The following is a 25430-nucleotide window of genomic DNA, read 5'->3' on the forward strand; positions in this document are numbered from 1 at the left end:
GATTGTTATTTTTTCCTTCCTCAAATAGTTTTTGACAGTTCTTATTAAGCAGAGTATGTTCCTTTTTTATTTGGGGTTGTTTTACTTCTTGTATGACACATTCCATACAAGTACAACTTACAAGCAGGGAGTCAGCTGTGATATTTTTAAACAGGTTTCAGGCACTCCAGAGGCTGAGAGCAGCAGGTCTGCTGTCAAACTAACATTTCTATTCCAAACTGTTTCTGTTACAACCCGGGTCCTGCAGCATATATGTAGTTAATCTGCTTAAATTTGTTTTTTTTCTCTTTAATGTAATATGAGAAACATGCAGGCCAGACCTTAATGCCTTTCAGAGATTCTATCTGAAAGCACATTATGTGATCGTTTTCAATTCACAAAGCTCTCTTTGCCCATGACGAATATGGTTCCATTTAACAGCGCAGACCATTTCATTCTTCAAGGTTATGCATGGGCATGTAGAGGAACAACAATAAAAGTGGGAAAAATGCAGCTTCAAACCATTGCTAATATGTATTTGTCAGTTGAGTCTCCTGCTATGATTAAAGGTCCAGTGAATTCCTTCCTGCTGGAAAGTATTTCTGCAAAGGCATCAGATATCGCTGTGTCATGATAAACTGCCTGCTCTGCTGGCTAAAAGGCTAAGGGAAGGAAGAGGCTGTTTTGGACCTTGAAAGTGCACAAAAGAACAACAACACAAGAAAGTCCTGAGCTGTTTGAAAGCGTGGTCTAAGGTTTAGGCCTCTGTTTTTTTTTTCTTCTGTCTCAAAACAACATTTGTTACACTTCCTTTGCCTGAACCTCTGACTTTGTTTACAATCAATAACTCATTCTTGTCACGCAGCCAGGAATTTATCCCCATATTTATTTCATGTGACATAAAAAAAGATTTAAGCGCTTAAAAGCATTTCAAATATAAACTGTATTTCCTGTCCCAACACCAAATTCAAACCGTTTTTCAGAAAACCGTCAAATGTCCGTGCTATACTGTATTTAACAGTTCAGAGTGAGTGATGCATGCCCTTTACTTGACTGCTGCAAGAGGTCAAGGCTGAGTGAAGGTTAAGATGTGACCTGCCACACTAAGTCATAAAGCACAATGTTTCCTGTGCCACTATTAATCTCATGGAATATACGACACTCACAGTAAATCTCAGTGATACTTTGCAAATCTTTTTTCCTCTAAATTGTTACTCGTGTCTCCTTTCTCTTAGCCACCGAAAGAGGCTAAATCTGAGAGTGGCCTACTACCTTACACTCCCCTACCCAGAGGATCCAGTGAGGCCAAGAATCACAAAGGTATGCAAAATAAAAGGGCCTTTGGCCTCAATAAGCTCTTCAATCAGATGATTTGTACAATTATTTGTAATGATATTTTTCAAAATATACCAGAAACAGCACACTATCCTATCATACATTCAATAAAACAAACGTAGGCCAGAGGATTATGTAAATATAAGTCATAACCCTAACAGCTGCCGAGTTTGAATCTATTAACTTGAGACTGAGCTGAAGTTATGTTATCTATTCTTATTGATCTCATCTCATCTGTGTGATGTGTTTATAGTGGGAATAAGCCTGAGTAATGTAGGTTAACTCTGATCTTAATATGTGCGTGGGTGCAAAGAGTACATATACAGTACAAGATGAAGTATCCTTGATCTGTTGATACTAGACATTGATTGGGCCTTGTATTGACCCAGTGTAGTTAGTTGACGTGATTGTGTAGCAAGTGCTTAACATCAAACACTATACTGTATAAAGCATGCATCAAATTAAAAAGACACTGTTTTAAAGAGATTGAAGGCCACTGACAGTATCTGTAGCAGATTCTCAGCTGAAAGTTAATAGAAGCCACAGCAGTCGATTTTACTATATTTTACTCATACATCAGGTTGTACAAACAAACTGTATCAATTTGACTTGACTTATATCGAGGTGCATTTACCTTGGATGTTTGACTTGTTCCGACCAATGCGTATAATTGTAGTGTGTTTGTATTTTTTTTTTTTTTTTTATGGAGACTATTTTAGAAATTAGGACTGCTTTAAGATTTTTTGCAATTAAAGAAAATCATATTTTCACACTTGAAGCATGTCACAGAAATTCAGATACTTTAACCATTTATTTACAAAATATGCATTCAGTCTTGCAAAGCAAAATGTACTTGCCAGGGTCGTCTCTTTTGAAGATGTCTGTTCCAACATCCAACAACTGTTATTAACATGAAGTTTATAGTTTAATAAGCCTCCAATTAGCTTAAATCACTGGGCCTGGCTTATGGTGTGGTTTAAACATTTTCATCCAAAATCAGACTTTGTACTATAAATGCCTTTTCTTAGGATTGTTCCCGAAATAATTAGCTCGAATAATTAGCTTGACCAGCGCTGTAGTAGCACAACAGGTCAACAGTGAGCAGATCTACTGGATATACAGTACACCAGAGTAGACCACAGCTCTCTTAATTTGTGCCAAGGACTGATCTGTGTCATGGTGGGAGCTCTCACCAAATGTTGGGACTAGAAAAGCACCACGCTTTCTCAAAACCAGACCTGGCTAAGAACAGTCCATTTAAAGGTGAAGGGATCTGACACGTGAAACATTTATTCCTCCGTCTAAGATCTGAGCAGCAGTGACAGTCTCCATTTGTTATTTTTATGATGTAGCGCTGCAGTCTTAGATAACACAGTCCTCATCCTCGCCCTTCACCTCGTTTTCAGGTCTCTGCCTCCTTCCCCTGCACCCACTCATTGTTTTTTCTTTGTTTGTTTTTTAATTTACACTTCTTAAACATACTTTACACAGTTTTCTTTATGTGTGGGAGGCAGTCACAGTAACTCTTTATTCCAAGAGAACAAAACTGTGGCAAAGCACTGGTACGACAAACAACATTTTTTAAGGTTGTAATTCCAAACAGCTGAGCATTTGCATTTGAGTTAAAATCAGGATATAAACAATTGAGTGGAACAGTATGCTGTGTGAATTTCTGTGGTTCAATTCAACACTTCAGTATGAATGGTAAATTAAGCAATTACCAACACATTTTGTTCTTATCTGTTAAAAAAGTAAAGTGCTTTGTTGATGCTGCTTAGAAACCAAACTTGGTATATCAGACAAAAAGCACTTTGCTGTATTAAAAATATATTAAATTATGAAATTGCACAATATATAGATTTTAAACTGTTAAGTTAGTGAGTAATTACTGTCTTAACTAACAAAAAAAGCATTACTAAATGCATGTGCACAATACAATGTGTGATTGTGACCATAGTTATTAGAGAGCTAATGAAATTACATTTTTATTGGCCATACAAAGGAGACTCTATAGCTTGAGCTTGATGTCAGCAATTCTGGTGTTTTCCTATCGGCTGCACAGAAAGATTCTCCCTTTCTTCCTTTCAACCCTATGCACCCATCCCCTCCACCGTGTCACCTGTGTGGAACCCCCAGAGCCTGGATGCCAAAGGTAATTACAGCAACTTGGAGCTCTAAGAGGAGGGCAGCACTGGCAGGTCACTGCCCAGGGAGAGATGGGTGGGAACCAAGGACAGAACTCCAGGATAAAGTCCTGTCTTGCTAGGTGGAGGAGTCAGCCTGGAGGAGACAGAAGAAAACAAGGAAGCAGGGAGGTGTGCAGGAGGGAGAAAAGCAGAACGATGTGTTGTTGTGGTAGTGAAATGTAAATCGAGATTTTATCCACCAGATCAACAAACAACAAATGTATAGAACTAGAAAGGAGGATAAAGGAATGAGAGAAAGGCCGTAAGAGGACCAGTATTAAATGATGAGACATAAAATCAGAGAGAGCTAGACAAAAGACAAAGTGGAGGAGGATGCTGGGTTGTTCCACTGGGTCTTGGTCAGGGTGTGACACTGAGTAGAGTGGAGTATATAGTTTGGCAGAGAGGCCTGGGGATCTTCTACTACTGTCACCTTGGCTCTAACTCTTGGTGCTGGTCCAACTGTCAACTCAACTCTGTGTACAACAGTCCAGAAATGAGTATCAGCCCAAGTATCTCTTCATGAAGATTGGTCTATACTGTACTATTAGGGCAAAGCTTTAATAGTACTTTGTGTTCTTGTGCCTTAGCATTTGAGCATGCAAAACAATGTATGAGTTATTTATTACCAGCTTGTCATTTTCTTAGCTTGACACATTTTGAAGTGAGATTCACAAGATTTTTCTTTTCATAGGTCTAATTATAACTTTAGTTTAGAAGTATGTAAAGAAAAGATGCTTCAGATTTGATTAATATGTCCATGTTCATACAGGAGATTTTAATGAAATACTTTTTGTTTCCTCTGTATATTTCAATAAGTATGCAGGCACTTGTAACTGCTTTTTTTTTTTTACAGGTATCAGATTAAATTTGAGTAGGCCATCCCTTTGCAGTGACAGCAGTAAATGAAAGGGATATCTTTGTACGAGCTGAGTAAACAGACAAAGAAAAATGCCTGAAATCTGCCTTATAGTATGAGCCCTGGGCTTTTTTAATCTTGTTGTTCTGGGCCTGCTTCCAGCTACTTTGTATGTATGTATCTTAAATGGCGCACAACTGTTATTAAAATCCCAGGAGGAAAGCAGCCTTCAAAGGAAAAAAAAAATCCTTCCTGACGACGCCCATGGGGCGCCTCACATTTGTTTGGCAGTTCGCTTTCATTACATGTCGGGGTGATCTGCACTGCGACTCCTACTACACTCTACACTGGCTCCCACACCCTCCCACCCCACACACAAAAAAAACGGAGCAATGGGAACAGATCCAAACTAAGAGTAAACTGTTTTACAGTTGCTGCACAACAAATAAACAAACATCTGGAAGCATTCAGAGCAACCCATTAGAAGGGCTCTAGGCTTTGCCAAAAAGGGGTAAATGATGAGGAATGGGCTGTCGAGAGGCTGGTGGAGACAGGGGAGAGGCCAGATGATGGAGCTGTGGGTGCTAAGCACTGCCTTTTAGAGCTCAGCTGGGCTCAGAGAGATCTACACCTGCTGCTATCTCCACCCTCCCCTCCTCTCTTCTACCAGACATCTGGATGGGATGTATGACTAATGGATGACTAAACTGCTAGTGTTGAAACTTAGCTGTTGTCATTATGAAGGGGAAGGTTGTTGGTTTGATTGATGACTTAATGTTCATGGCACAACACACTTAGTTACACTAAAAGTGAGTTTGACGGCTTAAGAAAAATGTTAATGCATCAAAACAGATACACAGTTCCCCAATGTCTGTTTATTGTTGCTTGTATAACAACCAGAGCTGATTTTATTATTTATAACTGCATGGTTCAGATGTTGTGAATACAAATATTAATGTGTTCATGAAGTCCCATTATTCAAAATGAGAACATGTGCTACTGGTTATGAACCTGTTTGGTGAACGAATTAATACATTACTTCAGACATCTGTTTCTTTAACCCCAAGTTATTTTCCATGCTTACCTTGAGTGATACCTCAGTTCTGTTTGATGTCACTCTGTAGTTAGAATGAAAACTCTCATCTTTTGCTGTTAATCTTCCAACTCTGGTTTGGGCTGTCTTGGCATGTACCGCGAGTTGGGAAATGTTCTCTTTGGAAAATTGTGAGAAAAGACAGAGTACATTTGGCGTTTCCCTTTAGACAAATGTACGTGCTCTGCAAGATATTTCCCTCAGCCTCGTAATGATTATACCAGCAGGATCTGTCCCCTGATAAACATCATTCTTAAACACAAAGACTTGCACTGGCCCCCACACAACTAAAATGAGGCATATGGAAAGAGCAAAGTGTAAGCTTTTCCTCCTCCCAGTCCAGAGTACCATTTGCAGGGTTGCTTTCTGTAAACTATTGCAATAAGCCAAACTACAGACAGTGTGTGTTCAACATCCAGAATGACAGATGATGAAATATTGTCATAGAAAATTATATATACAGATCTCCCTGCCAGCTATACGCCGTGAGCTTGTGCTGAGAGGGCCTCTTTAAAAAACTCTAGTAGGTGAATTGACAAAGTAAAGACATGGCCTTCTTCCCGGGTACTAAGTTCATAAAATGTTTCTCCAACACTCATCACTGCATGAAGGTTTTATGTCTTTGCAGGGTTTACCAGTTTGTGAGCTGATGAGGTGTGTAGGATTAGTTTATAATGACTAGGTGTCTGGTTGCAGTCTCCAATATTGTTTTAAGTCACAGCGGCAAAATCAGTTCATATGAAAACAAACCCTTTTCTCTACATGCACTACTAGAAATTTTATTTAAAGATATGAATTACTGTGCTGCAGCAGACAGTACAGTAATTAAGCTCATTTACTCACATACTATCTTTAGATAAGGTATACATGGAGGCACAATACTTTACCATATTTTTACCTCACTACAAATATTGAACATGTATTGTACCAGTTACTAGTTAATTTTCAGATTTTATATTATGAACATGAATATTATATGGTCATACAAAATAATAAATTACCATAGACATTACTACTGAGCAAAAGAATTGAAAACTAACTAAAAATTCTGCTTACATCAAATTTAATTAAACAATAATTGCCTGAGTGGTATCGTTCTGCATATGATGTATTATTCATTTTTATTTAAATTAAAATATGCATATGCAAAATATCCATAACACACAAAAAAAACCCTGACAAGTTGTTTTCTGTGCTCTTGGTACTGATAAAGCTATTGCCTAGAAGGTTGTGGGTTTCCGCCCCGGCTGACAGTGCCCTTTCTGTGAAGTGTGCGTGTTCTCCCCGTGCTTGCTTGGGTTTCCTCCCACGGTCCAAAGACATGCATTTCAGGTTAATTGGCGACTCTAAAACTGCCCGTTTGTGAGTGTAAATGGTTGGCTGTCTGTGTACGTCTCTGTGTTGGCCCTAAGATAGACTGGCCTCGCCGCCTATTGCTCTATGACAGCTGGGATATGGCTCCGGCCCCCCCAAGACCCTAGACAGGATAAGCAGCCGTGGATGGATGAACACATGCATGTATTTGGTATATGTAAGATCTACTCAGATGCTAATTGTTCTCCGTAATAGGTTTTCTAACCCAGGCTTCTATTGACAGAACAAGAACTTGAAAGTTCAGGCACAGTCGCATCAATCAATTCTTTGGCAACCCAGCCTCTGCTACATATTACAGCGCATTACAGTGGTATACAGTTCCTGTGTATGAGGACATATTCAGTTTCCTTTATCTGAGTCAGATGATGTGATAATATTCCTCCCAGGAGTGGATTGGCTCAGCAACATGAATATCCATTACAGACAGCCTATGGAGATGGATGAGGAGAGAGGGGATGAGAAAAACTGGGTCTGCAATCCCTCACCGCAGCTTCACATAACACTGGGCTGTCCGCATCCCAAGTGCTGAGAGCTCATTTCTGGAGGCAGGCCTGTCCTTCTTGTTACTAGCCCCAGAACTCACCTCTGCATTTTCTGCTTCAGAAGCAGGCAAGATTAAAATGCCAGGGTAGCGTCCTTAACTTCTTTGACAGTCTTAACTGCCAAACTCCGATGTGCCAGCTCTAAACTGCTTTGAGGAAAGCTGCCTTCCACCAAGTGTCATTATCTTTCCGTTATCCGATGGCACTCCTCTCACAGGGTGTGAATAATTCTGTTTGTGCTTGGTATGGTGAAGTGTCAGTGACACTATTGTTTTTACCTTGCCTTTTGATGTATCTGAGAGAGTCTGCCGAGTGTCTGGAGTTCTTAAACCGCTTTTGGTTGTATACAGCTAAAACTCAAAGTCTGAGCTATAAACAAGTCAGCCACAACAATAATACCACCTGGTTGTTTAATGGTGTGATGGACAAGGGGCAGTATGAGAAGGATTTAATGTTGGTCCAAATCATCAGGTGTCACAGTGCATCAAAGCTTAAATAGGACTGTCCACAACAACATTAAAACCAACAGAGGCTGCTGTGATGTTATGGCTGGTTTATATTTGTTTTAGTTCATCTGGCTACCTGTATAAAAGCAAATATTTCCCTCTACCATATTTAGTTTTACTAAATGATGTTTCATAATAAAGTTAAATATGCTGCAATTGTCTGACTAACCTTTGACTGGAATCATTTATTCTGTTTCTTTAGGATGCCATGAAAAGGTCTCAGTCCCTGTACAGTACAATAGCCTGCATTCCTTTAAAATAAATATTAAGCTTTTTTTTGCAGAGTCTGAAGGCTTACAATCATACTTCCATCAATCATGACTGAAATATATTTACAGAAATGTAACCATTTTCTGACCACTAGGAAAATATGTAACCTCCTAACTCTTACTATCTATGACCATAGAAGACAAACCTTTTGTATTTATGATCATAGAAACCCAACTGGACTCGCCCATTAAAACGTGGTTCAGCACAGACAGACATATGTTTTCAGCAATATGTTGGCTGCTTCTCCCAACGTGTCAGACAAGGACATGAATTTCTGCCAAGCAGACCCAGCCCTCTTGGAAAAACATACTGCTGGTGCTCTGGACCTTGGTCTACTTCCCAGTTGCACTGGTTATTCTCAGGAAAGAAGTGAAACATAAATGACCCGAAGTGGATATCTTATTGCTTGAATCAGCTCTGATATTCTGGTAATGCTAATGTGGCTATGATATTTAGCGTTTTACATCGTGATTTGTAGTTTTATTTCAGCACATGTGATCTGTGCTTTGCAATTGTACATTAATAAGTCAAGATAGATTTGTGTAGTCTGTATTGTTTCCAAAGGCAGGGCTCTGTCTTATGTAGTGAGTATGGGGGTTAGCTGCCAGATAGTTTGAGATATTTTTACAGCAGAATGGAGTTTGGGTCCACCAGTTTTCTTCTGTGTCAGTAACCCTTGGCACAAATTGTTTGGTGAGCATGCGGAGTCTGTCAGTCTGAGGGGCTTGCTACTCTTCATTCTTATGAAAAGCTAGTAACATGTTGGCAGATGCTGGACAACTTGTCATTCCAAAGGGGACAGGATCAGACCGCAATAAGTCCTTGTAGCTTTATAATTATGCTTTTCACTGTGTATTACTTAATCAAATAAAACTTTAGTTATATAGCCCAATTGCCTTGGTGGGCTCTGGGTTGTTTACACAGAGATATAAAATGTTTCATATTTTAGATTCTATGATCCACCAAGTTTACAAAATTCGATGTAGTACTTCTTATTTATGTTTGTGTTTTTGTTTATTTACAGTAAGATCATACTGCTTAATCAGGGTATTTCACATAAATTATATTTTGAGTAGGCTTTGGATGATAATTCTAGAGTAACTGATCTCACACAGTAATCATTCAAGGTGAAAACATACTGTAATGTTAGTCTGGGTAATGGCTCCAACAAATTAGATTTCAATTCACTCAGTGGCTGCTTTATTATGCTGGGTGACAACACATTTTCCAAGGCTTAACAGCTATACTACATCACTGAACCTCTTTGTCAGGCATGATCATAACGGAACTACGTACGGCATGGGATCAATAATGTGCAGTGAAAAAAGATGCCACCAGTGATGATTTAAATAGTAATGCAAAGTTGACTCTGGTGTATTGTTAGAGGACAGTATCCAATGACACACCGAAACAGCTACTGTTAACCATGTAGTATAAAGTAAAGTATATTTTTACTATTTTAAGGACAGCGTGGAAAAGACACTGGATAAAGAAAGTATTCCGACTGCTTTAGTGCTTTCTGTATTGGTTTAAAAATACCATAATCCTGCACACTATGACCCATGCAGACATGTTGAAACTACTGTATATTTGAGATATGTAATAAATTATTAAGATGAAGTTTAAGATATTAAGAACACAGCACAGTACCGTCAAGTGATCTGAATTCTTTCAGAAACTACTGTAGTATTGAGTGCTAAGTTATTTTCAAAGGCAACAATGCAGATGTTACTCAAAGATGGCGCTGATTACTGGAGTGTAAACACATCAAGAGAGTAATGCAACCATTAAAAGAATTATAAAGGCAGGCATATCTTCTCTTGTGTGTCTTGGGTCCTGAAACATTGTACATGCACGCAAACACTGACACACTCATACCCAGGTATGTTCCAAAGCTTACCTGTTTGAAAAACCTGAACTCATCTGTCAATTACAGTATGCTCCATTGAGCCATTGTCTAAACAGTTTCCTCACACTGACGAATCCAGTGATTTATGGTCAACTACCTTTACATCAATATACAACCAGGAGACACTAAGCTGTGATGTCTGAGCACAAACTGTTGTCAGAGTGTCAGCATAGCTCAAATTAAGTGACATGTCATTTGATGCATTGCATTGGGCTGCATCAAAGCCTTGTTTAAATTGGCTATTTATGCTAAGATACAAAGGTCATTATTCCATATACTAGGATTCCAGATCTATAAATCTGAGCTCCTATTTGTTGCAGATTCAAACAGTGTTTGAGCTGAACCAAACACAGACATAGTGTTGCAATTTTTGTGGGTCAACTCGTCCTGCCCTGCATTAAAGTTCATAAGATCAACTTGATATGAAAGTCAGGGCTATTTTGTTGAATTTACGTGCATTTTTAAAATATAACGGAAAGCCTCAGTTATAAGACGTTGCAGCCCCTTTACGGTGTGTACTGGCATCAAATTCCAGCTCAACTAAAATGAAAAGAGCGAGGTCATGGAAATGCTAGGAAGTCCAAAACAACCTTTTAATCTGTCACTTTGATTTGCTGATTAAGTCACTTTAAACAGATGGAGCAGGTTTCTCTGTCATGATAATATGAGCGGACAAGTTATTTCACCATCATAATTTGATGCATAGATAGTTTCTGGCATGCTGTGTCGCTGCAGTGCAGGATGATTGGATTGACTCAGTCATTTTGGTCAAACATATGAATATTTTCCAGATTGTTGTGATTTAAAAGGCTGTTTGCTTCCTTCCCTTCCCTCAGGATAAACATGCATTCAAAAGTGCACCTTCAGAACCGGCAGCCGTCAAACTATATCATGTCTGCTCAAAATGATGCAATTCTTTGATTACTGTATGCATCTGTACAGGGATGGGTGTGGCTAAAAAGGTCAGGTGGATCATCCACTGATCACATAGTTGGCGGTCTGATCTCTGTCTCCTCCAGTCTACATGTCAAAATGTCCTATTGTTGAAGTTACTACTTGTGTGTGTGTCTTTTTTTGTAAATCACATCGGTTAAACGCATTAGATGACTTATTGTAAATATATACAGCATATGACGTGAGTGTTATGTACTGCTGTAATATAGCAGCTTTAAAATATGCAGGGGCACACAAGAACACAGCACCGTTCAATTTCGTTAAGAACTGTTTTTAGTGCAAATAAATCGAAAATTGTATTGAGTGCCTGGAGACCCACAAAAGAAAGCTAAAATATGTCTTTCCATTTGACACCATTAACAAGCATTAACACATGGCCTTTGGCTGCACTGGGCAACGCTCTGCATCATTCCAGGCATCTTCTGCGGCTTTAGAATAAGGGATAAAATGAAATGAACATGTTCACATATCTGGCGGTGGGAGTCTTTGTTTGCACACTCTGACCCTGAGATCCAAAGTCTTAGGGCAAGCCAGCTGTTTGCCCTCTCTCTCTCTCTCTCTCTCCCACTACATAACACTACATTGTTATACAGGTATACACCACAATATATTAAATTGTTGGATCGCCAAAACTGTGTTATTGTTTTGATTTATGTATCAGGCAGTGTATTGTCATAGTAGCAAGGGAATGATGGTATTAATATAACCTTGGTAGACCAGAAAAAAGCACAGCCATGGGCATCTGTCCTTTCCTGCCATCTGTAACCCTCTGTGACATTTTGGCTGAAGAGCAGTTCAAGCTACAGGTCTAACAGCTCATTTGCACTTTTTATATAATACTTGAAGGCAAGTTTTTAGGTTTTTAGGGGGGGTGGGGGTGGGGGTTATTGGACAATTTTAGAAATTACCTGCTTGGTCAGTTTGTATTGTGAGCGTGATATGCCATTAGCCATTAAACTGTGGCGAGGTATTCTAGACAAATACAATGAACAAATCATGGATATTAGTGCTGTGATGTGCAGTCGATAATATTTGGCTTCATTAATTCCTTTGCCCTGAGATGACATCCAGCCCCTATTAGGTTTGAAATCCCATCCCCTTCTCTTCTATACCTCAGCTGTGGCTCAACCAAGCAGCCAAGCAGATAATACGCTCTGAGCTCTGAAACATGTACCATTATAATTAGCTTTGTCAGGTCCTAGCCCCTACAACCCTCATGCAGATAATATGATAATATGTCTTCATAACCGGCTGACCTTACATGCTCAATATTTCTCCCCTTATGAAGATTACATGTCAATAAAGTAATTGAGTCCCGGGGTGTGTGGCAAGTGAAGATTTAGGTTATTGGACTTTTCGGGGCAGTGATGTACGAGCGTTATTATTCTACCTGTCAGGAGATGTGCAGGGGGCTGAGGACAGTCCAAGAGTGTCAGGGGAGAAGGAGCAGTGGAGAGAAAGAGAAAGGGAGACGATGAAGGAAAAGAGAAAGCGGGGAGGGCACAGAAAGAAATGTAGTGAGCCAAAGTGAGACACGGACCAGAGAGAGAGAGTGAGGGAGAAGGAAATGAAGAGAGGGACTGGGAAGAGCAGAAGAGGCAAGATCATTTGTCACAAGGAGGGACAGATCCACGGTTAATCATTCCCTCATACTCTCATCTCTGTCCCCTCCTTCACTCTCTGCATATGAACAGGGGATATGTCATATTAATTAAGAGAAGTAGAGTTACAGTGGAGACATTTGTCTGAACAGGGCACAGGGAGGACAGAGGGGCATGAAATATTCCATACAAGCCAAACCTATCATCACCTGCGCCTCACACCTGATTGGCTGCTCTGGGTTCATCAGTTTAAATTCTGGCTGCAAATGCCAGCATGTAATTTTGAAAAGCATGGGATGTCACTATGAATACTTTTTTCACAACTTTAATCTTTGCAGTACTTCTCAATTTTGTAATTGTTTTTTGAATTACTGGCATGAAGACTTTTTTGTAATTATTTAAAATCTCCTCGCTACTAATCACATATGGCTTGTCTAAAATATAAAACAGATTAATTTTCTGTTCTTATAACAACCACACACATTAGTAAACATTGCTGTAAATTAATATCTAGCATGTATTGTCAAAAGGATAACTCACCCCTGCTGGGTAAGTGGCGGTAACAGCACACTACAGTACTTGCACTGTATATGCACGTAGTCACATAAATGTTGTTCCACAATTGTTTATTTGTTTTGTGAGTGTATGTAAAAAACAATGTAAATCTATAAAACAAAGAAATGTATTAAAAGCCATCAACCATAGGTTTCTCTGTCACCTTGCTTGGCAGCTTCACACATTAACCTGTCAACACATAAACTATCCTAGAACCCCACTGATACAGTACAAACACACTGAGGCTGGCAGAAAATATAGTATAAATATGGTCTTGTTTTACCGTAATTCACTCTTATATGACCCCCCAGGATATATACAGATGTTCATTTTGGTGTTTCAAGACATCAAGGTCAAATCCCGGATCTTGACAATGCATGTTTGTAGTGATCTGTACTTTTCCTTTCTCTGCTTTTCTGTTTTCTGTCACCCATTATAGTGACAAATTGTACTAAATGCCATATGTCAAAGTACCATTTGGTCCATCATAATTTGACCGTCAGTGCCAGAGACAGAGGAAATGGAATGTGAAAATGAGTGTGGTTGATTGAGGTCCAACAATGAAGGTTACACAGATCTTCTGCTGAGAGAGAGAGAGAGAGAGAGAGAGAGAGAGAGAGAGAGAGAGAGAGAGAGAGAGAGAGACGAGCAGGGGACACAAAAGCAGGGTGGGATAGCAGTGTTAAAGGATATTTTACCATGTCCTTTTGGATTAGGGCTCGAGATTGATATCTTCCAGTCAGATGAAGCTCTGACGTGAGTGATCCAGCCCCTCCATCATTGTGACATGCAGCTCTCGGCTAACACTCATCCATGTTGATGGGCACACCCTACGCCACAAGGGCCCTGGCTACCATACCTAGCATCCTCTCTAACAGTCTCTGTCTGCCTCACTCTGCCATCTCTGTTCTTTTATTTCTATTGCCCTTCTCCCCTGTTTTCTGTCACCATGTCATGTCCAATCACTGTTTGGCTGGCCAGGCACTCAGTGGGGCAGGCAGGGAGCGGGAGCCCCAGGTAGAGAACTGCCTAACAGGCGTCAGGATGGGCACTGAAATGACTCTAATAATGGGGTCCCCGTGTGGCCCAGACAGGCCAGTCAGTTAGCAGGGCCAGGATGGCGAGTAATAAGTGTTTGATGTCTGCAGGGGAAGGAAGTGTGAAGGAGTACATCCAACCCTGGGCACTCTGGTCAGGCAGGTGCAGCCAGCCGGGGTCTGAGGGGTACGACTGTGGAACAACACGACGGATTAGTATTGATATGTGTCGTACTGGAGGTTGCTAGAGTGTTTGTTTAAGAGTGTGTCTTGGATTGGTAGCAGCCGTGCGGTAATTGATGCCTACCTCAGAAAGAGCAGCTACAGTAGGAGACAACCTGATGTATCTGGGGCTCAATCTAAGGCAAGAGCTTTCTAAAACAACCATTGTCAATTTAATGGTGCAATGAGGGTTTAAAATACTGCACAATGAATGCCTATATTATCTATGCATGTTTATATACTTGTGTAAGACTCCAGGAGCTGTTCCTCTCCTGGCTATATTTGTTGGCCATCTTTGATTTGATGGAAATTGCCACTGACAGGTAGTGCGGTGCCATTTTGTCCATTGATGCATGAAGTCAATCATTGTCTGTGTAGTTGAGTTTAGTTAACATGGCACTTAGCGACTGACATTGCTTTAGCGCCAGAAAAAAACGGTCATTGTCATGTCATTTATCTTTTGCTAAGCAATTTTTGATGCGTTTCTCGCTTAATGCCTCGCTGAGCGCTTCTAGGTTTTTACAGTAGGCATGTGCAGCTAGGCCGGCATTCAGTGCCCTCTAAATGTAAACTGTATCTCACCGCTCGATGCCTTTCAAGCCCCGGTATCACAGGGAATAGGTTTACGCAGCACCTTCCACTGATAAAGCCCCGCTGTCCTTTCCAGTATGGCTATCTAGTAACAAGCTACTTCCCTTTGAACAGTTTTATGTGATTGTAATTGACCTGACAATGGGGTTCATTATACACTCCCTTTCATGCTGTTTTGCCTGATAATTATTATTTAATGTGTTCGGATGGAGAGCATCATTAATTCATCCCTTCCTCCAATGTCAAAGAGATGAACAGTGAAGTTATCCCTCTCTGGTGATTAATATTATGCTCTTTTGTTATTGAATCCTGTCCCAGTGATTAAACCTTCACTGAGTGAGTCACCAGCCGCTCTTATTAACAGCACCATTACCGACCACAGCCAAACCTCTAATTGCGATTTTCACTTTTTCTTTCTATTTCGGTCAGAGGTTTGAACCACTTATCTATGCTTTTCTTTTAATTAGAAATCCTGGGCGTAATGAAGAACACAATCGATCAGTGTCAGGCTGTGTGGTGTGCATGCATGGTGATTTGTGAGCCACGTGTTGATGGGGAAAATGAGCACTTATGATTACTGGTGTCATTAGTGAGTTCATGTGCCCTTAAGCTATACAGAGCCTTTCAATAACTCCAACAGTAAATACTGCACTTGGAATTATTGGGTCTAAAGGAGAGTTTTTTTTTTTTTTCACATGCAAGGTGTGTGTTTGGAGCAAGTTTGACAATAGTGGAGAAAGGCGCTCCAAGGGGACTTAGGACTTTGTAAACTGACAGTCCCCCGCCTCGAACCGCCCTCCTCTTATCTCCAGACTCCAGAGCTACTGTAACTACTGTTCTCTTCTAGCTCCATGTGGAATAAATGTCACTGAAATTAATTTCACCATTTTTTTTTCATTAGACCCCCCACAACGGTAATCTCTTTCTTCAGTCAAAATTTATGTGCCCCAGAATTCAATTTCCTTTTCATCCTCATAAGTTAAAAGTACAAAGACTGATGGGCATTTATCTGGTTTTAACTGTAATTCTCCCATCAATGAATAATGCCATCCTCGATTTAAAATGTTTGATTATAGCCATTAAGTAACCTGACAGTGATGAGTGTCACTTTTCATACCTAGACAACTGCTGCCAATAAGCTCAAAACATAACTAATAAATGTATTTGCACTGTACTGGACTGTATTTTAATTCAATATTTTTGTGTCTTCAATAATGACGCAAAACACAACTACCAGTGGCTCCCAGAAGAATACAAATACATACAAAATGTGTTATTGTAGCACTTTAAGGAAAATCATGTGGCAAAATCAACCTGGTATTGATCAAGGCTGGTTGAGCCATGACCCAGCAAGCTTCACCTGACAACCTATCAGCCTGTGGCTATAGCAAATCTTTCAACTCTCCATCTCCCACACACGTATGCTCCCTATTTTTGTTTTCTTTCTTGACTCTTTTTTCTGTGTGGCGTTCTTTATCTGAGTCATGCACGCAGTTTCTCTCTTCCTCTCTTTCCACCTCAGTTTTGGACTCCTCCAGTAATTTAAGCCTTCAATCTTTAACTGTGAAGTCAAAATAAACACCTATTGAAAGCTTGCATTGCAACAACACAAGAAACATCACAATGAATTAACGGTCAAGAATGTGGTGGTATTTAATATGTGTGTGTGTTTGTGTTTGTATGTGTGTGTGTATATATACATACACACACTGTTGGAGAAACATGATGTTTGAATGGGTGACAGACCAACCACTGACTGACAGAAAGTATACAACATGTCAGGCTTCCTGGTGAGAATTGTTTGGAAAGTCTGGCGTCAGAGCCTCGTCAAATGTCAACAGAGAAAGCAACAGTTACGCTGTCTTTCTCCAGTGTGAGAAACAGGCATATCATTATTGGGGCTTGTTAAATTAAAATGGTTTACTGGAAATTATTGTAGCTGTTATTTGGTAGCCTTCTTACAGTATGGTACCATGCATTGTAAAAACCTTAAAAGCTACTGTTTTACTGTCCTGCATGCCTTGCTTGTGCGCTCTTGGCTTGTTCCACTACCAATTCTGTTGTCAGCAATGCAATTCCCTCCTTCCTGTCTCTCCTGCCCTCCTTCCATCCCTCTTTTTCCCTGCCTTTTCTCAGCCTCTGCCTGGGTGAAAAATGGGGCGCATTTCCCTGATAGCCTGTGTGGATGTGGAGACTATAAATGGCTAATGAATTACAGATGAACATTGACGCAAATTAATCATCCTGATGTCCCAGGGTTATATGGCAGCTATTTAAAAGTTTAATCAATATGCTGAAGTTGAGAACATGCAGGCGCTGCAGTTGTTTGGCCACAGTAAACAGCCAGGAGGCGAACAGGGAAGGCCTGGGCCCAGGGCATGCATCATAATGACAGCTATTTATGTTTAATGGACTAAATATTTTTTTTTATTGGTCGACAACGAATGTCACTTTAATTCTCGAAGTCACATTATTTGAGACCCAAGAGAAATGTGTGACACCTCAGCTGTTAAAATGGTTAACTAAGTGGCACAAGAGTCTATTGGTAGAGTAAAGCTGGATTATGGATGAGTTCAGATACCAAATGTCATATTAAGCCTTCACTTCTTTTGTGGGAAATGCACATCACAATAATAATAATAAGATGGTCATAATATCTGTGCCAATATTAGATTTTTACTTTACTCTATTTCTTGAACACTCTACTGACACACAAACACAGATATGCTGTAGCCCTTGTTTATGTAAATTCTGTATATAGGATATCATACTGTATCTGTATTTTCTGCTCTTTTTTTCAGATAGTATTAGTAATTGTTTTTATGAATTAACTTAAAATATGGTACGTTTAGGGATGGATGGGTGTAGTGAGAGAGAGAGTTTTTTTTTTTTTTTTTCCAGCCCGCAAATAACACTGACAGATACAAAACTACACCACAGGTTTTGAATCAGCAGATGTTTTAAAAACAGTCCAGTGTCTCAATTACTTTGATGTAAACACAGTGAAGAATATGGAAGATATTGATCCCAGAAGAGGAAATTTATAATGAGCTGTTATTACAAAGACAATATTTCTGAAGCATTGGCTGGAGTTGCGGTCCCTGCTTGAGAACAAAGTACTTTATGACCAGTTTCTGTAGTGCATTTCTATGTTTAGTGAATTCATTGTTTAGAAGCTGCTGGGTGTTGTGGGAAATAAAGCATAAATATGCCCTGCATAAAAATAGCCTTCAGTTCCATTTTGCTTCTATCTTCTAGCCATCCGGCATAAAAAAACTGTGCCCAATCAAAATGCGGACAAATGATCTCCTGTGGCAACCCTAAACTCTCGGGATAAGTTGAAAGGACAAAAACGTAAATAAAATCTTGACTCAGTCAAATATACATAACATTTAACATTTACTTTTAAGAACATTTTAAAAATAAATCTAGCATACCAAACAACTCAATTTCTGTCTTCTATCACAGTGTGCTTTGTGTATCAGTCCTCTATTAGTAGTCTGAGTCTCCACTGGCTGTGGGTTTATGGGACACAGAGGGGTTATGTATCTACAGACCTCGCTGTAGAGAGAAGCTGGTGACTCCATCTCATGATGTTGGGCTCTGATAAAAAGACAACCAGAGATGAATCATGTCCACAATATTAGTCCTTGCTCACCAAGTCTTTTGTGTGCCTGCCCCCAGCTCCATCTGACCCCACCCTGCACCTGTGTAGCAGTGTTATTTCAGCTTTTGGAGATAATATAGAACATTTTAATTGGCCTGTTAATGTGCTGCATCTCATTGTATTTTTTTTCCCTTTTTGATGGCAGCACTGATAAAGTTGTTGGTACTGTAAACGGCCAAACCAGACTGTGGGAAAGAAAAGGAGAGAATGCAAAGTATAAAGTAAACAAGAGGAATCATAGTGCGAAAGGGAGGAAACCATGGTGTAGAGAAAGAGTGGCAGCAGTTGAGACAGAAGGGGAGGATAGATGTGAAAAAGGAGACAGGATGAGAAACTAGGAGTGGAGGGAGTGGATTCATGTCGAGAATAGATAACCTTGATGTTAAAAGCTACATCCGTTGGATGTGTCTGTCTGTGACATATCGATGGCCCTTGAAAAGAGTTGAGCTGATTGTATGCAGCGAACAATCATTAAACCCATTCCATCTATCTGCGCAGTAGAGCACTCCACTAAAAGTGCGCGGGTGTGTGTGTGTTGATTGAATAAGCAGACTGTTAATATGGATAATAATCTCGGCACTCAAACAGAATATCCAAATGTGTTTGACACCAATTGTAAAAAATGACCACTAAAATAGAAGTATGACAAACTATGTAGAAGTATGGACAAATTTTTGCCTTGAAAGAGTTTTTCAGTTATTTATTAGAGATGCCGTGTATGTTTGTATTATCTACACTCTTGGGGATTGTGTCTTGCTGATGATACGAGCGAAGCAGAGGTCAAATGCTATGTTGGGAGGGTTTGCAAGGTCAGTTGGCATTAGTTTAGTGGACCGTTTACTGGAATCTCAGTTTTGATATTAAGGTTATGTTATGAAAAGTAGTAAAGTATCACTGATTGTATCTTTGACAAATTGGTTTAGTAGACAATTACACACTTAATTTCTCCTCAGATCATACTTTATATAGAAATGTATTTTAACAAAAAAAAATGTTACCATATGTGTTGGTTGGATTTTTGAGCACTGTACATAAGAGGCTTTGGAAAGCTAAAGTAGCTTACTCACACTGTGGCAGAATGGCCCATCAAGCCCCCATAGAGAGGACACATGCTTTGGGTAATCAGCTCTGAAAAGACCAGACTGTCTGACAGTGAGCCTACACTGCTGTATTCACCATGAGGATGATACAAGATACTAACTGTACACCCTTTTAATAAAGACAAGAGGGTTAGCTGCTCCCCTTAAAAACAACAAGGTGCTGTGTGACATATGCAGAACAAAGGCCTGATTGCTTCTCCACCAGGGCATGATGGAAACATTAGCCTCCCCATAACTTTGTTAATCTGTCATTTTAATGGCTGCTCCCACTGTTCTCACTGTATGCTGTGTTTGTGTGCTTGAGGTGAAAGTGTGTATACGGTTGATAGTATGGGAAGTGTCTCCATACATGGCTTAGGATACACTGAGGATATTGTAGACTGGGTTTGGCACTGTACCACTTGTTATTAAGTATCAGTTCATCAGGCGGAACCCCACTGGCGCGAGTGTATCCTCAGAAGGCGTTATGTAAGAATGAGTTTGGCTTAGCTATTCCCTTCTCTGTCTCCAACCACCACATCTTTCTCCTGGTTTCTCTCATAATAAGAGCGGGCTCTTGCTGTGAAGGGAATGCAGCGAACCAAAATGTGTTTATGCACAAAACACACTCCTTAATGCAATGCTGAAATGTGGCTAGAACTTGTGCCAGGTTGCAAAGAAAATTGAGACACATTCATGCACTCGCTTTCCCACTGGGAACCAGAACTCATTCCTGTTCTTTGTTTGTCCTCTTTCCTTTAATGTACTCTCCCACTTCCCCTTTGATCACATATGTAGTGCAGTTGGATAGTTACAGGTCACATTGTGTAGAGCTTACTGCTTGTTGCTGGGGAATCACAGAATATGTTCCTTCCTATCCTTGTCAGTCCCTGTGGGCTAGTGATGAGCGCAACAGAGTGTGAAGGCTTGGGGGGCCTTTAGCTTTAGTTGCTTCATCTATGAAGGTTATCTCTGAAAGGCTTTGGTTGCAACCTACAAATATATCCCCTCTAGGTAACGTCTTATAGGAGCCTTGGTTCTGGTACCTCAGTGGGTAATCTCTTTAAAGGCCCCACTCCTGGAGAGAGTGAGTTTCTCACTGGGTAAGCTGTGAATATGTGAAAGGTCCCAGCGCCCATGTGATCAGAGCACAGTGAGACACCCCAAGTCCTGTGGTGTCAAGCCCAGGCTCCAGCCATGGCACCTGTATCCCCAGGCAAATTACGGCAGCTGGAGTTCACCCCCACCTATCCCCAGCTCCCCCACCACCTCCAACCTCCTCACTGTCAGAGAAGCACATTCACACACAAACACAGTATATGTAACCCTCACACACCGGGGGAGCAGGCAGGCATGGAGCTGGTCCCGGATTTTATCGAAGGTGACAGCTCCTCACACTTCAGTGTTTGGATCACCTCAAGTAGCTGGGCTATGAGGGGAAATGAGCACTGCTCCACTACAAAGTCCAGATTTAGATTGACTGAGCTTGTCCTCGGGCCTGTGGGCTGCTGCTGCTGCCGCTGCTGCTGCTGCTGCTGTAGTGCTCCTCCGCCTGACAGAACACCCACTACTGCTGCAAGGGACTGGTGTGTATTTGTGTGTATGTCTGCATACTGTATATTCAAATGTGTGTGCGGGAGTGTGTGTGTGTGTGTGTGACTTGGTAGAGCCTACTTTGAAGAGTCAAAGAGAGTGGGGGAAAGAGAGCGATGTGTCAGGTTTGGTTAGAATTGAGGGTGGCATCAGAATATGCTTGGCACTAATATGGCACCAGTATCTCTGTCCCCGTCTCTGCTTTCTGTCACTTAGTTGCCATTCTCTCCCCGCCCTTGACAATGTCTCTTTGGATTATGTGATTGGACTTAGCGCTTGGAGCACCCCTCATCCTTCTGCGACACCGCCTCTCCCATATGTCTCTCCTCTCCTGCTCCGGCCCCCTCCTACTATAATGCACTTGATGTCTATTTAAAAAGCCTGGTGAAAGCTGTATCTGTTCTGCTGTCAGAGGATCATTGACAGCACTAATGCCACTTGTCCTTGCCTCATTTGGTGAGAGGTGACACCTAGCTGCAGTCCAGCACATTCATCAAGTGGCTGGGTGAGCACTGTGACATCAGAGGCAGAGCAGACCGGCGACAGAGCTCTGGGCAGTGCTCTCCCTGGACGGCGACGCTACTCATTACAAGTAGAAATCGCCATCTTGAATTCTTTGCCTGTTGTGCATAGAGGGCATGTGGCTTCAAATCACACATTGCCTTGATTAATGTCTTAGGTAGCAGAACACCCACAGAAAAATGTGACGGTAAGAGAGGTATACAGCAGTGAGTTCTTAACATGCGAATTGATCTGTATTGATTTGTAAATGATGATGGACTTATACACTTATATCTACACCCTTGTAGACAGGGATGGAACCAACAACCCTGAGATTGGTGGACAACTGCTCTACCTCTGGAGCCACAGTTGTACCTGTTTTGTTACCCTATCACATGCATATACACAATCTATGTAAAGGTGCCACATCTTTCTCTGATCCTTGATGGTTGAATAATTGAGGCGTAATGGGTTGTAGATGTAGCTGTGGGTGTTAAAGAAAGTAAGTGAGTGGACGTGGGTTGCTGTGAGCTTGTTACTGTCAGGGCTTTGCCCCAAGGCCACACTGCTTTTTCGCTGGGGCAGGACCCTCAGGACCCAAACCTTTTTCAGTTCTGCTATTTAAAGCTATGGTGGGAGGTTTTTGCACAATATTAAACCCAGTTTTTTCCACATTTTGCTTTTCTCCCTCAAATGTACTGTGTCCCAACATGTAGCGAACACGTTTCCTGCAGTTACTACAATAATTTATAAAAAATGAATGAATACTTACTACAGTATATGGATAGATTAAGTTAAGCCTTTATAGCCATGCTACAAGCAAATAAAGTAGTGCAAATTGATGGTAAATGCACATACATTTAGCTATGTAAACAGGTTCAAATTGTTTTTTCTACCTCACCCACATTCTCCTATTCTGTCTATAGGGGTATTCACCAAGTGTCGCTACGTCTACTATGGCAAGCACTCAGAAGGCAACAGGTTCATCCGAAATGATCAGCTCTGATGAACATCTGGTCAGTGCTAAAGGGGGAAAAAATAACAATGGAAGGTAACTGAAGGAAAGAGGATCAAAACAGTCTCTTATTTTTTAAAAGCACAAATGATAAGTCTTCCACTGGAAATATATATATCAAAAATGCTGTTGTGCTTATGTAAGGAGTATTTTTTATTTTTTTATTTTTTGAATATCACATTCCAGCCTTATGGCTTCTTCTGCTGAGCTCAGTCTGCTTCTGCCTCTGTGCTTCCAGCTCAGAGTCAGTCAGAGATGACACTCCCACTGACATGATTGCCTCTAAGCATCAGCAACCACACAACTTAACACACACACACACACACACACACACACAAACAAGAACAGTGTCTCCTCCGTTGTCATATACACACAGACCCAGCCAATTGCATCCTTTTCTTTGACAGCCTTGATGGATCACCCGTCCACTACTGCTACTAATCAAGGGTGAAAGGGGTGACGGTCACACACCTGGGGCCTGACACAGACTCATCTCTCTCTCTCTGTCTCTCCCTCTCTCTGTCTCTCTGAATGTCTCTGTCTCTCTTTCTCTACACACATATGCTCACTTACATAACTGCTGTTTGAAACATTCAGATACTGCAAAGAATGTGACAGAACAAGGTTTATACAGTCTGTTTAGACTAAGATTTTAAGAGGATTATAATCAGTCTTTCTTATTTTGTTTGCAGCAGAGTGCACAATATGTTTTCCTTTATTTTGTTTAAATGATTTTTATTGAATTAGCTTTATCTTTGCGTCTGCTAGAAGTAGGAAACAACTCTGTACCTAAAAGACAAACATATATATGATATCTGAACACTGATGATTACCATGTTATTTTCAACATTTAACATTATAAAATGCAGCTTCTTAAGTGAAAGTTGAGTTTGTAACAAAGTTATACATTTCAGGAGTATCAGATTTATGGTGCCATTTCAATATGCTATTTCGCTTTTTCAGCAGCAAACTTGCCAAACACTTCATACTTCTTCATTATTTGTATATCACTGTGATACACTGAAAACAAACTTTAAGACATAAATATATCTAAATCAAAAATTGCCTCCAAAGTAACATTGATTTTACAGTTGCCCCAAATGTCTTGCAAAGCATTGTTTTAAATATTGGTTTTATAATATTTGTATATTCATCATATTTTAAAATGTCTATAAAGAGTTTTACAGCTCAAAGTAATGCACTGCCATTTTGGGTAATGCTTTGGATTACAGCCCGTGACTTACAGGGTAAGTAAAGTGAACTTACAGTGCACTTATTAATAACAACGGTGTACCTCCACAGTACCCATGGATACAGATTTCTTATTACTTCATAACAATAGTAAGCAAACTTTGGGGAATAAAGGGCTAACAAAATGAGAATAAGAAAAAGACCTACAGTATAAGTGTTTTCTAGTTATGGGGTACTTATTAAATCTTACATGATGGGTGTGAATTCTTATTATGTAACTGCAGATAAAAAAGAGGGTAAGAGGCCCCACTTTAAATTACAGCTCTCATTTGTTGTACTTAAGGTGTAACTACTTTGTAACTACAGATAAAAAGTGGGTCAGAGCTGTACTTTAATTTAAAGTGAAGCCTCTTACCCTCGTTGTATTTGTAGTTACTCAGAAGTTACACCATAGGTACACAAATAAGGACTGTAATTTAAATTTTAGGTACACCACTGTTTCTAATAAGCTCACAGTAAGTTCACTGTACTTGCCCTGTAAGTCACAGGCTGTTAAGCTAAAGCATTATCTCATTTTGCTACATGTTATTTTATAGTTTACCAAGCAATTTTTCAAAACATTTTTTCAATGAATGAATGATGTATGTAAGCTGATCCAATGTAAAATTGTATTGGAGGATGTCTTGAAGTAATTAAAGGGGTTTAAATAACATGTTTCTTGTCAAATTGATGCAGAGCTAATGTGATATGGTGCTTTTACATTAACTGCCTCATGATCAAATGTCCTACACTTTAATATTGTTTTCCTATAAAGCTTTTAGAGCCAATCAGTATTTCAATATCCCTACGTTAATTTCTACACCGCAGAAGTGGTTGGAAACGTTATCCCTGACTGTCAGACTTTGATTGCACTACCTACTTAGTCAAAGGTGGAGTAAGTGAATAAAGTATTGCCGTGAGATAAACAGGAGTGGCCTTCTGTGTACTGGATGAAATGTGAACCATCTTCAGTCCTGTGTGTCAATCATCCACAGACAGATGAAGAAAAGGTCACAGTTAGCCTCACTCTATGTATGTTCACTATGTCTGTGTCTGGTTCATTCGTATTTTTTTTAAACATAAAAGTTTGTTAGTTTTTATGATTTGCGTGTATGAGACTGCATGTTTGCTTGCCTGCTTGCATGTGCTCCTACACCACCTCCTACAGGACTGGGTGACCGTATTCCAGCTGACATGCCATTCAGGAGCCCGGTCACTAGTGCCGGCGTTTCAAAATGACAAGGTTTATTTGTCTGTGTTTTGATATGCTCAGAGGAAACTGTGGCTGACAGCCGAAGGAGGCAGGAAGAGGAGAGCCACAACAAGTCCCCC

The 25430-nt window shown here is 40.3% G+C and overlaps 1 protein-coding gene across 1 annotated transcript in view; it reads left to right on the forward strand.

Moving 5' to 3' along the window:
• Window positions 1-24921, forward strand: part of lrmda (leucine rich melanocyte differentiation associated) — a 204366-nt gene extending 179445 nt beyond the window's left edge. Inside the window, exons 6-7 of the mRNA XM_067519423.1 lie at window positions 1215-1299; window positions 22780-24921. Of these exons, the coding sequence (XP_067375524.1) occupies window positions 1215-1299; window positions 22780-22859 (165 nt within the window). The 3' untranslated portion in view covers window positions 22860-24921. The remainder of the gene's footprint in view (window positions 1-1214; window positions 1300-22779) is intronic.
• Window positions 24922-25430: the final 509 nt, after the last annotated feature.

The sequence above is a fragment of the Channa argus genome, chromosome 1 (genome assembly GCF_033026475.1).
Source record: "Channa argus isolate prfri chromosome 1, Channa argus male v1.0, whole genome shotgun sequence".
NCBI lineage: Eukaryota > Metazoa > Chordata > Actinopteri > Anabantiformes > Channidae > Channa > Channa argus.